At 47.0% G+C, this 15,159-nt stretch overlaps 1 protein-coding gene across 3 annotated transcripts in view; it reads right to left on the bottom strand.

Annotated features, from left to right (window-relative positions):
* LOC138799016 (alpha-2-macroglobulin-like protein 1) overlaps positions 1–15,159 on the bottom strand; it is an 89,649-nt gene that overhangs the window by 36,005 nt on the left and 38,485 nt on the right. For 2 of the 3 annotated variants that reach the window (XM_069979713.1, XM_069979711.1), the window contains 7 exons: positions 14,624–14,842; positions 14,199–14,256; positions 13,962–14,104; positions 13,116–13,265; positions 12,684–12,866; positions 12,501–12,564; positions 4,471–4,545 (listed from right to left, as the gene is read on the bottom strand). In XM_069979713.1, the coding sequence (XP_069835814.1) occupies positions 4,471–4,545; positions 12,501–12,564; positions 12,684–12,866; positions 13,116–13,265; positions 13,962–14,104; positions 14,199–14,256; positions 14,624–14,842 (892 nt within the window). The remainder of the gene's footprint in view (positions 1–4,470; positions 4,546–12,500; positions 12,565–12,683; positions 12,867–13,115; positions 13,266–13,961; positions 14,105–14,198; positions 14,257–14,623; positions 14,843–15,159) is intronic. The other variant, XM_069979712.1, reaches the window with a different exon arrangement.

A 15,159-nucleotide genomic window follows, 5' to 3' on the forward strand; every position in this document is an offset into this window, starting at 1 on the left:
CTATATACTATGGGGAGCACAGGGAAGCTATATACTATGGGGGAGCACAGGGGAGCTATATATTACTGGGGAGCACAGGGGAGCTATATACTACTGGGGAGCACAGGGGGCTATATACTACTTGGGAGCACAGGGGAGCTATATACTATGGGGGAGCACAGGGGGCTATATACTATGGGGGAGCACAGGGGGCTATATACTATGGGGGAGCACAGGGGGCTATATACTATGGGGGAGCACAGGGGGCTATATACTATGGGGGAGCACAGGGGAGCTATATACTATGGGGGAGCACAGGGGACTATATACTACTGGGGAGCACAGGGGTCTATATACTATGGGGAGCACAGGGAAGCTATATACTATGGGGGAGCACAGGGGAGCTATATATTACTGGGGAGCACAGGGGAGCTATATACTACTGGGGAGCACAGGGGGCTATATACTACTTGGGAGCACAGGGGAGCTATATACTATGGGGGAGCACAGGGTGCTATATACTATGGGGGAGCACAGGGGGCTATATACTATGGGGGAGCACAGGGGGCTATATACTATGGGGGAGCACAGGGGAGCTATATACTATTGTGGGAGAGCACAGGGGGGGCTATATACTACTGGGGAGAGTGCACAGGGGGGCTATATACTAATGGGGGAGCGCACAGGAGGGCTGTATATAACTGGAGGAGCACATGAGGGGCTATATACTACAGGGACACCTTAAAACTATGGAGGCACAGAGGGGTGTAACTATGTAGGGGTACAGAGGGGTGTAACTACTGTATAGAGGTACAAGGGACCTAACTACTGTATGTGTTGGAGCCTAAAATATTTGTCTGGCAGATTCTGGAGAGAAGATTCACAGCCAGGGGAAGACTTCAAGGTGGCCCAGGCTGGATGGAGAGAAAAAGAAAAGGTGACAGACTCTGATTGGAGAAGACGCCCCCGGTGAGTCACTGGATGTAACTGCACTCTGTTATAGGATTGTAGTGTTAGGGGTCATGATGTGGCGGTATTATGTAATGGTATCATTGGTAATATCTTTCTGTTTTGTTTAGTGCAGTTTTTATGTAATATATAATCACTGTATTGTGGAAATAGTGTTATAAGGTAACTACTGTATGTATTGGGGCTCTTGATACAGTGTGGGGGCAAATTCAGTACATTATACAATGTGCCGAAAGGGAAGGGGGGGCCCACTCTTGAGGGCTGTGCACTGGGCCCACCAATGTATTAAAACGGCCCTGCGGCATTCAGTGGCAGACTATAATATGAGCGGTTCGGGCGGCCGCCCACATTATAATCCGCCACTGATTGTACCATGTACCGGAGTCCCCCTGCGCCCGGACAGCATCTGTAATGAGATGCTGTGAGCCGGGGAGACTGTATTCATAAGCGCCGCGCTGTAATGAATCAGCCGCGCGGTGCTGTTACTACAGCGCGGCGCTTATGAACACAGTCTCCCCCGCTCACAGCATCTCATTACAGATACTTCCCGGGGGCGGGGGGGCTCCAGTACATGCATTCCACGTCCGTGATCCGTCAGGATCACGGAACGTGGGAATGCAGCCTTAGTCCCCCGGCTGATGTGCGGCTGCCGGAGGTGTCCCATCCTGTCCCCGGCAGCGCGCGCATCAGAGAGATCCCCGTGCGCCGGAAGTCACAGCCACAGGCACACGGGGAGCTCTCTGATGCGCGCGCTGCCGGGGACAGGACGGGACACCCCGGGCAGCCGCACATCAGCCGGGACCAGACCAGAGAGGCTCGACGGGGGAACGGAGGGCAGGTGAGTTGTGTGCTGTTTTTTGTTTTTGTTTTATCTGCTGTGCAGGGGGGGGGGGGGGGGAGAGGGGGACCATATATAAGGTAGGGGGGGAAGAGGGGGACCATCTATAAGGTAGGGGGGGAAGAGGGGGACCATCTATAAGGTAGGGGGGGAAGAGGGGGACCATCTATAAGGGAGGGGGGAAAGAGGGGGACCATCTATAAGGTAGGGGGGGAAGAGGGGGACGATCTATAAGGGGGGACCATCTATAAGGGAGGGGGAGAGGGAAGAGGGGGACCATCTATAGGGGGGGGAAGGGGACCATCTATAAGGGAGGGGGGAAAGAGGGGGACCATCTATAAGGGGGGGACCATCTATAAGGGGGGGGAAAGAGGGGGGCCATCTATAAGGGAGGGGCGGGAGGGGGACTGTCTATAAGGGGGGGGGGAGAGGGGGACCATCTATAGGGGGGGGAAGGGGACCATCTATAAGGGAGGGGGGAAAGAGGGGGACCATCTATAAGGGGGGGCCATCTATAAGGGAGGGGGGAAAGAGGGGGACCATCTATAAGGGGGGGACCATCTATAAGGGAGGGGCGGGAGGGGGACTGTCTATAAGGGGGGGGGAAGAGGGGGACCATCTATAAGGGGGGGGGAAGAGGGGGACCATCTATAAGGGGGCATCTATAAGGGAGGGGGGAGAGGGGGACCATGTATAAGGGGGGGAGGGGGACCATCTTTAAGGGAGAGGGGACCATCTATAAGGGAGGGGGAGAGGGGGACCATCTATAAGGGAGAGGGGACCATCTATAAGGGGGGGGAAGAGGGGGACCATCTATAAGGGGGGGGGGGGAGAGGGGGACCATCTATAAGGGGGGGAGAGAGGGAAGAGGGGGACCATCTATAAGGGGGGGGAGAGGGGGACCATCTATAAGGGGGGGGGGGATAGGGAAGAGGGGGACCATCTATAAGGGGGGGGGAAGAGGGGGACCATCTATAAGGGAGGGGAAAGAGGGGGACCATCTATAAGGGGGAAAGAGGGGAGAGGGGGACCATCTATAAGGGGGAAAGAGGGGAGAGGGGGACCATCTATAAGGGAGGGGAAAGAGGGGGACCATCTATAAGGGAGGGGGGAGAGGGGGACCATCTATAAGGGAGGGGGGAGAGGGGGACTATCTATAAGGGAGGGGGGAGAGGGGGACCATCTATAAGGGAGGGGGGAGAGGGGGACTATCTATAAGGGGGGGGGAGAGGGGGACCATCTATAAGGGGGGGGGGGACCATCTATAAGGGGGGGAAGAAGGGGACCATCTATAAGGGGGGAGGAGGGGGACCATCTCCTAAAAGATCAGCACCCTCCTCTCCTGACATTCTCTGTGCTGCTGTGACCTGTCCTAAAAGATCAGCACCCTCCTCTCCTGACATCCTCTGTGCTGCTGGGACTTCTCCTATAGGATTAGCACCCTCCTCTCCTGACATCCTCTGTGCTGCTGGGACCTCTCCTATAGGATTAGCACCCTCATCTCCTGACATCCTCTGTGCTGCTGGGACCTCTCCTATAGGATTAGCCCCCTCCTCTCCTGACATCCTCTGTGCAGAAAGGGACCAAACATTATGTTTATTGGGGACAGCAGTGGGGGGGGTGGGCAGTAGTGGATTATAATGTGGGCGGATTGACGGGGGGGGGGGGGGGGGCGTCATTCTATAGTTCGCCTCGGGCAGCAGAGAGGCTAGAATCACCCCTGCTCACGCCCCACACCTACACCTACAGCTGTTCTACTTTACACAAGTGTGTGTTAGTGCATCCAGGGGTGGACACACACTACTCCTGGCCATCGTGACAAGTACCTCAGCGGTACCGCAACACCCAGCCTTGCAAGTTCCATCTAGCAACTCCGGGTCACCACACAGGTGAATGTAGTGTGATGGATATATGGGGGGGTCAGTATATAGAATGTAGTGTGGAGGATATATCAGGGGGGTCAGTATATAGAATGTAGTGTGGAGGATATATCGGGGTCAGTATATAGAATGTAGTGTGGAGGATATATCAGAGGGTCAGTATATAGAATGTAGTGTGGAGGATATATCAGGGGGTCAGTATATAGAATGTAGTGTGTAGAATATATCTGGCGGTCAGTATATAGAATGTAGTGTGGAGGATATATCAGGGGGGTCAGTATATAGAATGCAGTGTGGAGAATATATCAGGGGGTCAGTATATAGAATGTAGTGTGGAGGATAAATGGGGGGTCAGTATATAGAATGTAGTGTGGAGGATATATGGGGGGGCAGTATATAGAATGTAGTGTGGAGGATATATCAGGGGGGTCAGTATATAGAATGCAGTGTGGAGAATATATCAGGGGGTCAGTATATAGAATGTAGTGTGGAGGATAAATGGGGGGTCAGTATATAGAATGTAGTGTGGAGGATATATCAGGGGGTCAGTATATAGAATGTAGTGTGGAGGATATATCAGGGGGGTCAGTATATAGAATGTAGTGTGGGGGATATATGGGGGGGTCAGTATATAGAATGCAGTGTGGAGAATATATCAGGGGGTCAGTATATAGAATGTAGTGTGGAGGATATATCAGGGGGTCAGTATATAGAATGTAGTGTGGAGTATATATCGGGTGGGGGCGAGTGGTAGAATACAGAAGGTTTTGTATAAGGAATCAGGGTTATTGCATTATCAGACACCTTTTCCCATCGGTCTTGATCCCACCGCAGAAGTCAACATCCCTGAAGCAAATAACGTCCTTGCTGGTGTAATACCTGATAGACATAACAGATTTGTCACAACAAGTTTTGTCTTTCTCAGATTTTCTGTATTTGAAGAATTCTGGAACTAAATGAAAAGGGAAAGTTTTTCTGTCTTACTTGGTAATTCCCATCTCTAAAGTGAGAAGAATAAATTAACCAACAATAAATAAAATGACCAACCAATATGGCGGCTCTTCTCCTAACCACCCTTTATCATCCTTCTACCCATGGGATTTATCTGACCCCCACAGCCACCAGACACTGACAGTCACCAGACACTGACAGCCACCAGACACTGACAGCCACCAGACACTGACAGTCACCAGACACTGGCAGCCACCAGACACTGACAGTCACCAGACACTGACAGCCACCAGACACTGACAGCCACCAGACACTGACAGCCACCAGACACTGACAGTCACCAGACACTGACAGCCTCCAGACAAGCGACTGTTTTTCATCACTGTTAATGTCCCGCTTAAGAAGGGCCCACAGGTTCTCAGCAGGGTTTAGATGAGGAGGAGGCCCTGTCCTTGTTCTTTCATCCTTCACGACACCGGATAGCCATACAGTGGAGTACGTGGATGCAATGGAGCATTGTCCTGTATAAAAAATAATGGTTTTCTGGAAGGCAGAAGACTTTTTCCTTTATCACTACATGAAGAAAGTGGCTTGTAAAAACCAACAGTAGGACTGGAAGACAACTTCAGGTTCATCTTCAACACCAAAAGGTCCAACTAGCTCATCTCATGGGTTCATAGCAGCACCCACCGGCACCCTTTATTAATCCATTGATGGGCCCATCCATCTGGTTTATCAATAGTCCCTTTTATCTCACTGCTCCATCTGGTTTATCAATAGTCCCTTTTATCTCACTGCTCCATCTGGTTTATCAATAGTCCCTCTCATCTCACCGATCCTTTTGGTCTATCAATAGTCCCTCTCATCTCACCCGTCCATCTGGATTATCAAAAGTCCCTCTCATCTTACCAATCCTTTTGGTCTATTGATATTACCTCTCATCTCACCGGTCCATCTGGTCTATCAATAGTCCCTCTCATCTCACCAGTCCATCTGGATTATCAATAGTCCCTCTCATCTCACTGTTCCATCTGATTTATCGATAGTCCCTCTCATCTCACCGGTCCATCTGGTTTATCGATAGTCCCTCTCATCTCACCGGTCCATCTGATTTATCGATAGTCCCTCTCATCTCACCGGTCCATCTGGTTTATCGATAGTCCCTCTCATCTCACCGGTCCATCTGATTTATCGATAGTCCCTCTCATCTCACCGCTCCATCTGGTTTATAGAGAGTCCCTCTCATCTCACCAGTACATCTGGTCTATCAATAGTCCCTCTCATCTCACTGGTCCATCTGATTTATCGATAGTCCCTCTCATCTCACCGGTCCATCTGGTCTATCGATAGTCCCTCTCATCTCACCAGTACATCTGGTTTATCGATAGTCCCTCTCATCTCACCGGTCCATCTGGTTTATCGATAGTCCCTCTCATCTCACTAGTCCATCTGATTTATCGATAGTCCCTCTCATCTCACCGCTCCATCTAGTTTATCGATAGTCCCCCTCATCTCACCGCTCCATCTGGTTTATAGAGAGTCCCTCTCATCTCACCAGTACATCTGGTCTATCAATAGTCCCTCTCATCTCACTGGTCCATCTGATTTATCGATAGTCCCTCTCATCTCACCGGTTCATCTGGTCTATCGATAGTCCCTCTCATCTCACCAGTACATCTGGTTTATCGATAGTCCCCCTCATCTCACCGCTCCATCTGGTTTATAGAGAGTCCCTCTCATCTCACTGTTCCATCTGATTTATCGATAGTCCCTCTCATCTCACTGGTCCATCTGATTTATCGATAGTCCCTCTCATCTCACCGGTTCATCTGGTCTATCGATAGTCCCTCTCATCTCACCAGTACATCTGGTTTATCGATAGTCCCTCTCATCTCACCGGTCCATCTGGTTTATCGATAGTCCCTCTCATCTCACTAGTCCATCTGATTTATCGATAGTCCCTCTCATCTCACCGGTCCATCTGGTTTATCGATAGTCCCTCTCATCTCACTAGTCCATCTGATTTATCGATAGTCCCTCTCATCTCACCGGTCCATCTGGTTCATTGATAGTCCCTCTCATCTCACTAGTCCATCTGATTTATCGATAGTCCCTCTCATCTCACCGGTCCATCTGGTTTATCGATAGTCCCTCTCATCTCACTAGTCCATCTGATTTATCGATAGTCCCTCTCATCTCACCGGTCCATCTGGTTTATCGATAGTCCCTCTCATCTCACTAGTCCATCTGATTTATCGATAGTCCCTCTCATCTCACCGGTCCATCTGGTTTATCGATAGTCCCTCTCATCTCACTAGTCCATCTGATTTATCGATAGTCCCTCTCATCTCACCAGTACATCTGGTCTATCAATAGTCCCTCTCATCTCACAGGTCCATCTGTCTTCAAAAACTTCTTGGCCCAGTCTTGATGTTCCCTCTCCTGTGTCCTGCTCAGTGGTGGTCAGTACCTTGGTCATCATGTCTCTGAGCACCGGACAACGTGTAGTTCTTGCCCCTCCAGGGAGATTGCAGTTCTTGAATATGAGGGCACTGGAGCATAATGGCTTCCTGCTCGCTTCATTTATTTGAGTCTTTTTTTTCTTAACACCTTTCATGTGACCCAGTGGATTATTTGCAACACAATGTTTGATGGTTCTGTGATCGCCCTCTGAAAGACTTTTCACTGTCAATATACTGACTTGACTAATGATTCTGCACACAGTATATCTCACTAAGTCCTATGTATTACCCGGCTGTTCATTTTTGTTAACACCATATACCTAAATACAATAGTCATACAGCTAGCAAACACCACCAGTATATAAAGAGGAAATATTGTCACTATACATACTGTATATCACTATTTATTATATACATATCACCACCATACTTTTACTGACCAAATCCAGTATACGTAGGCCGATATTACTTGTGTACAAGGGGCAAACAATACCGCCATATCATGACCACTACTCTTACCACCATACTGTTACTGACTAGAGATGAGTGAGCACTAAAATACTTGAATGCTCATTATTTGTGTAGAGTATTTTTCAGTACTTGAGTACTCGATCGAGTAATAAACCCCATTGAAGTCAATGGCAGAAGACCCCCTTACTCGGCAGAGAGGAGGGTGTCTGGTCCACTTGAAAACCTCTAAAAATGATGGAAACATGAAACTGGTAAAGCAGGGGGAGCATGCGTGGGTCACCCATGACTCCCAGGCTATACCTAGACTCCCATACTGTACCACTAGCGGACTGAGCAGACCATCTAACACTGGTATTATATACTTGTATATATTGTATATCAGACACTTTCTTTAGGTCAGATGCCCTTTCCCGTATGTTTATTGACTAATTTAAGCTGCCAAACATGCAGGGAAGGGACTTGTCATACGGTACTTGGTATAGTACTTACACTTAATAGTTGAGCATATTGTATACCTGAATGTGTATATTCACTCATCTCTATTACTGATCAAATCCAGTATACTAAGACCAATTATACCAGCAGAGCCAAATTACAAGGTACGAGTATCACCACCACCACCACCACATAATTATATTGTCGCACTATTTGTTTTCTGTTCTCTTCTTACACCTTGGTAAAATTGGTAAGACAGGAGGCTGCTGTTCCTTACTCCAACCACTAGATGTCACTCTCTCCCAGCACAGCTGCAGATAGCAGTAAGTTTAGCTGCAAATACACTTTCTCCCTGTAGTCTGCACTTCCTGAAGATGCTCAGTCTAGTTCCAGACAGAGAAGAGAGCAAAGCTATGTTCACACACCAGTTACCCAACCACTATGGGTTGCTATCGGTGTGGAGGATATATCAGGAGGTCAGTATATATAATGTAGTGTGGAGGATATATCAGGAGGTCAGTATATAGAATGTAGTGTGGAGGATATATGGGGGGTCAGTATATAGAATGTAGTGTGGAGGATATATCAGGGAGGTCAGTATATAGAATGTAGTGTGGAGGATATATCAGGAGGTAAGTATATAGAATGTAGTGTGGAGGATATATCAGGGAGGTCAGTATATAGAATGTAGTGTGGAGGATATATCAGGAGGTAAGTATATAGAATGTAGTGTGGAGGATATATGGGGGGTCAGTATATAGAATGTAGTGTGGAGGATATATGGGGGGTCAGTATATAGAATGTAGTGTGGGGGATATATGGGGGTCAGTATATAGAATGTAGTGTGGAGGATATATGGGGAGGTCAGTATATAGAATGTAGTGTGGAGGATATATCAGGAGGTAAGTATATATAATGTAGTGTGGAGGATATATCAGGAGGTAAGTATATAGAATGTAGTGTGGGGGATATATCAGGGGGTCAGTATATAGAATGTAGTGTGGGGGATATATCAGGGAGTCAGTATATAGAATGCAGTGTGGAGAATATATCAGGGGTCAGTATATAGAATGTAGTGTGGGAGATATTTGGGGGTCAGTATATAGAATGTAGTGTGGAGGATATATGAGGGGGTCAGTATATAGAATGTAGTGTGGAGGATATATGGGGGGTCATTATATAGAATGTAGTGTGGAGGATATATGGGGGGTCAGTATATAGAATGTAGTGTGGAGGATATATGGGGGGTCAGTATATAGAATGTAGTGTGGAGGATATATCAGGGAGGTCAGTATATAGAATGTAGTGTGGGAGATATATCAGGGAGGTCAGTATATAGAATGTAGTGTGGGGGATATATGGGGGGTCAGTATATATAATGTAGTGTGGAGGATATATGGGGGGTCAGTATATATAATGTAGTGTGGATGATATATGGGGGGTCAGTATATAGAATGTAGTTTGGAGGATATATGGGGGGTCAGTATATAGAATGTAGTGTGGAGGATATATGGGGGGGCAGTATATAGAATGTAGTGTGGAGGATATATCAGGGGGTCAGTATATACAATGTAGTGTGGAGGATATATGGGGGGTCAGTATATAGAATGTAGTGTGGAGGATATATGGGGGGTCAGTATATAGAATGTAGTGTGGAGGATATATGGGGGGGGCAGTATATAGAATGTAGTGTGGAGGATATATCAGGGGGTCAGTATATACAATGTAGTGTGGAGGATATATGAGGGGGTCAGTATATACAATGTAGTGTGGAGGATATATGGGGGGTCAGTATATAGAATGTAGTGTGGAGGATATAGCAGGGGGAGATCAGTATATAGTGGTATATATATGTATACACCTGCCATTGTTCTCCGTATTGCCGATTCGCCGTCCATTATACTCATTACCTCAAATGATTCGGACTCTAGACACAGGGAAACAGGTTATTAGATCTTTGTGGCGTCTCCAGGATTTTACTATTATTCCTAAGTCTCTATGAGGTTTCCTTATTGTCTCGATCATTTTCGTTGATTTTGGATTGTATTGTAGAATTTATTTTGATCTTAGACGCAGTGAGATCTTCCATCTCTGGTACGCAGATTCCTCTCATATCCATCGTCCATGTCATCCGATTATTTTCTTGCATTATTTTGAATATCTATAATTGTTTTTAGAACATTTTCATTTTTGCATTGTCTGTAGAATAATTATTTTTTGACTGAAATATTAATGTTTCCTCCACTGATGACTAATGAAGACATTACAGTAGCTGCGCTCAGTTTATAGTACCACCATGTAGTGTTTATAATATCCCCTGGCAGCCAAACCAGCAGCACAGTGCGAAAATACATACTGTTCCACCTGTAGTAAACAATACCACAATGTAGCACTACATACTGTTCCACTTGTTGTAAATTACACAGCCGTGCAGTAATACATACTGCTCCACCTGTAGTAATACACACTGCTCCACCTGTAGTAAACTGTGCAGCTGTCCTGTAACCGTTACCATTCCTCTTCCCATCTGGCAACTTTCCCGTTATATTACCCCTGCCCCCACTAACAGCAGCAATGACCCCCCCCCCCCACCACCACCACCTCCCCTCACAATTGCAGATACTCTCTCCTCACTGCATTTCTCCCCGACACCATTTTCCTCATTCACAACTCTCTTGTAGAAGAGTGAAGCAGGGAGAATCCCCACATCTGTATATATGGGGGATTGGGTATGTAGGCAGAACAAGAAGTGATTTTTGAGGGTGACAGCCCAGGAGATGCTGAAGGAGGAGGATGAGGAGCTCTCACCTCTGCCAAGTGATGCTGGAGGAGGAGCGTCAGGAGCTCTCACCTCTGCCCAGGAGATGCTGAAGGAGGAGGATGAGGAGCTCTCACCTGTGCCCAGGAGATACTGGAGGAAGAAGGTCAGGACCTCTCCCCTCTGCCAAGTGATGCTGGAGGAGGAGCGTCAGGAGCTCTCACCTCTGCCAAGGAGATGCTGGAGGAGGAAGATGAAGAGCTCTCACCTCTGCCAAGGAGATGCTGGAGGAGGAAGATGAGGAGCTCTCACCTCTGCCAAGGAGATGCTGGAGGAGGAAGATGAGGAGCTCTCACCTCTGCCCAGGAGATGCTGGAGGAGGAAGATGAGGAGCACTCACCTCTGCCTAGGACATTATTAGCATAGTCTCCTCAGTAAAGTCTTTGCCAAGCGCTGATGTTGGCTATGTCGAGACCCAGCACATCACCAGATTGCGAGCCTTACAGTTTACAGCATAACCACAGTAAAAACACTGCAGTCATGCAGCAGCAATGTGTGAACACAGTCTAAGAAAAAGGACCTGAGCTGTAATACCAGATGCAACCCTTGTTGTTTACTGCAGACACAGTACTCCTTTTATCCACAGTGAGGATGGTAAAATGAGTGCCCAGCAACACAGCATTCAGTCTTGTATCTGTCACTGCCTCCACTTACATCAGCGCTGCATAGTCTGTGAAAGTCAAATGTACTTAGAAATGTAATCTTCATCAGTGACTTACAATACAGGCCACTGGTCGATTCCACCCCGTGCAGAGGATATATCTGCCAGTCATCATCTCCTGCCACAAAGAGGTGTCCATCCTCACCTTTCTTTATGACTTAGCTTATCTTAAGGTGTCTGGCATCAGCTCTGAAAATGCTTGATGTCACGACACTCGCCGCAAATAGTTTACATTGTGTTGTTTATGCTACTGTATGTGCTACCACCAGTTTTCATAGGACGTCACCATAAAGTACTGAATTTGTATCATGGAAAATTGGTGTCCTTGATTGGGTATTCTAGAGTAGTTTTGCCCTATCCTAGACATTTGACGGCTCTGTAGAGAATAAATGGAGCATCCTATGGATATAACATAACTACCACTTTAACACACGAAAAGGTAAGGATGGACACACTTTGCTGAATGTCATGTGATCTTGGAAAACAGATCATTGATCTCGGGGAGACCAGCCAAAGACGACACTGTCGGCTGCCGGTTAAAGCGCACAATACAGTGAAATCCTAGGTGCATTGATTCCTGGGAAAAACACATATGCCGGAATCCTACTCCAAACTGATGAGGGGCAACACCCTGAAACAGCTAATTGAGTCGGATATTGACTGAAGGGCCACTTTGCTTGGTCCTTCCCTGGTGGGATATCTGAGTAGTCCCGTATTTCGAGACTCTTAAATGAGGCTCCACTGACTCTTTTTGCATATTTTTATGTGACCCTGGAGTCTCCTCCCACAACAACCAAGGAATACAGGGAAGTATACACTGATCGTATACTGCAGAAACATGTACAAAAACACCCGGCTCTTATGGACGGCTGTAGACCTCCTTTAGGATAAAATGAGTCACTCGTAAATACAATATTAACAGGATGAGAGTCCGGCACTCACCTTGTGATGATAGGGAAGGACCCCGTCTCCCAGATACAGTATACCGCCATTGGTATTAACAATAATCTAATGTGACACGCACAGGATTACTTACGTTGCATCTTACAGATGGTCGGAGCGACAATATCCCAGCTCGACAGAATATACAGACCCATGTCCTGCGGAGGAGGGGATCAGTCAGTGATATGGAGAATAAGAAGCAACACTCGGCCTGCCACCTCACCAGCCTGTAATGGGCTGACCTTACTTACAGAATAAGCCATTAGGAGAGACTGACCTGGATGATGTTCTGGAGGTCCTTCTTCTTCTCAGGATATGTTCTTCCTCCCCACCATCCCCAGCTGTCTGAACTGAATAAACTATCGTCGATAACACGAGGCTTTGGCTCTTTTTCTCGACAATAGTTATAGTCGAGTCCCTGTGATATATAGGAGCGCGGCACTTGCACCAGGTTCTGTATCTGTAATCAGAGAAGTCACAACATTTATTCTTACATCATTACTATTATTATGATGAATATTACTTTTCTTATTTATTAGTTTATTACTATCCTTTTACTACAGTTGTAGTTATATTTATATAAGAACAAATTTTTCCAATTCTGTAAAAAAAAAAAAAAATTGTTGACAGAACAGAGCAAGTGACAGGATGACTGGGCCGCACCACAGCTCCTGTACGACCTTGATTAAAGTACAGTGTTGGCAGGTACCTTGCTCTCGGTGAGTTCAGCCTCCGGTTTCATCATCACGACGCTTTTATCCACCGCCCGCAGCGCACACATGGAGCCGCCATTAGCCTGAAGATGCAGCTGGATGTCTGAACCTGGCAGAGCTTCTGCCTCCGAGAACTTCAGACTGACCTGGAAGAGACGAGACGACGGACACACTATATCACTGAACTCACAGGCTTACATTCTGCCAGGTACATCCTGCTAATGCGGAACGAGATCCGCCCATTCTGCATGAAAAGGTTTTTCAGTTCTACATATAAAAGCTCCTAATAGACTTTTTATAGCAATTTCCTCCTGGTTCCAAGATCTCTTCTTGCTGTCAGGGAATAGACTTCTAGTTACATCCAGAGGCACTAAACCAAGTGCTTACATAGTGGATTCAGTTATATCCAGACTAGAGTGTTTTGTCACCATCCACTATGCAGAATACGCCATAACGCTCTGATCAGGTGCAGTCTGACTACTGGAACCCCCAAAGATCCCAGACCCCAAAGTGTGAGTTCTGAGACTTGCCTGCTTCCATACCTCCCCATAGTCAAGTGTACCTGTCATGATGGCGCTCTGCCAGGTCAGCAGCATTTTCCACTCTTAATCCAGAAGTTCAAGTGTCCAGGGACACGAACACGCAATGAGATCATAATGTACGCAACTCCCATTGGATCAGAATAGGGTGCGTGCGCATTATGGTCTCATTAAATGTTCATATCCATGAAGATCCAAACTTCCAGACTAAGTGAGGAAATCATGGCTGATCTTGCAGTGGGCCTGCATGACAAATACATTTTAAAGGCCTTAACCACCCCCCAGCCCTAGAGGGACACCCACCTTATGTTTCAGACGAGGAGTCACTTGGGCTTCTGCTGTGTCAGCAGCGATTCCTCCAGACTTGGGCATGGTGAAAACCAACAACTTTCCAGATGGAGAAATATCCGCAATAGGAATGGGGAACTGGAAGGATCTGGAAAGATCTGGGAAATAGGAGAAGATCTGTAAGTTACATGTATAAGAAGCTGGAAGAGATGTCAATGCAGATCAGAGGGTGTGGGGGGGGGGGGGACGTACACTCTGACTTCTCCACCTTCTTCTCTCCTCCGAGGGTCACTCTGTTATTGACAATGACCTGAAAAACAAGCAGACACTGAGATACTGAGCAAGACCAATCCTAAAGATGGACAGCCTAGCAGTAGTTACAGGGTCAGTCTTATCATAAAGGGAACCCTTCATGGTGGGGACTGGAGCAAAAGCCATCCTAACCCATAGTAAAGAATTAAGGGGCATCCGCGTATGATTTACCATGAATTATACCTGCTAGCAGGTGGAAATCATGGGAGAAATCTACACCAGCTCCAGAGCCGCGAGGCAGGCGCAGGTCCCGTCGGATTTATCTAAGATCTAATATACTTTCTTAGCTCTTCGCTTGCTATTATGGAATGGAAACTTTACTGCTTACATCCCTTTCCTTTTTCTCTTTTCTCTACTTTACTTACCACATAGAAAAACTCAACGTCTTCTCCATCTTTCTCCTCAGTGGTAAAATCCACTGTCACCATGACATTCTCATGACTCTGCGCCGAGCTCTTTATCGGGTGGATGTACACGGAGCTATTGGTGGTCACATGTATGCCGTCCAGGTAGAGATAGGCAGAGCCGTAACGGATGGGCACTTTGTTATAGATGTAGGGCTCGTCCTTGTCATCGCTGGTGGCCTGAAATAAAGAAACAGGAACAAAAACCATCCTTAAGAACATAAACCATGTCTATAAAAAGACTAAAAATTTAAAAGTCACTGAGTGGAGATGCCGAACTGTTCGGGTTTCGAGAAGTCAAATGGCAAACGTTTTGCCGAACCTGAACAGTTCTACATCTCCGCTCAACACTAATCAGAACCCTTAACCCTCAGCTCCCGGACCCCTATCGTTCTGTTCCTCCAGGCAACTTTTTCATTATTTGTATCTACCACCCTACAAGTCATGCCTCCTACCAATGCCTGCAGATCCCCAAACATGTATGCAGCCATAAGATC

The sequence above is a fragment of the Dendropsophus ebraccatus genome, chromosome 8 (genome assembly GCF_027789765.1).
Source record: "Dendropsophus ebraccatus isolate aDenEbr1 chromosome 8, aDenEbr1.pat, whole genome shotgun sequence".
Lineage (NCBI taxonomy): Eukaryota > Metazoa > Chordata > Amphibia > Anura > Hylidae > Dendropsophus > Dendropsophus ebraccatus.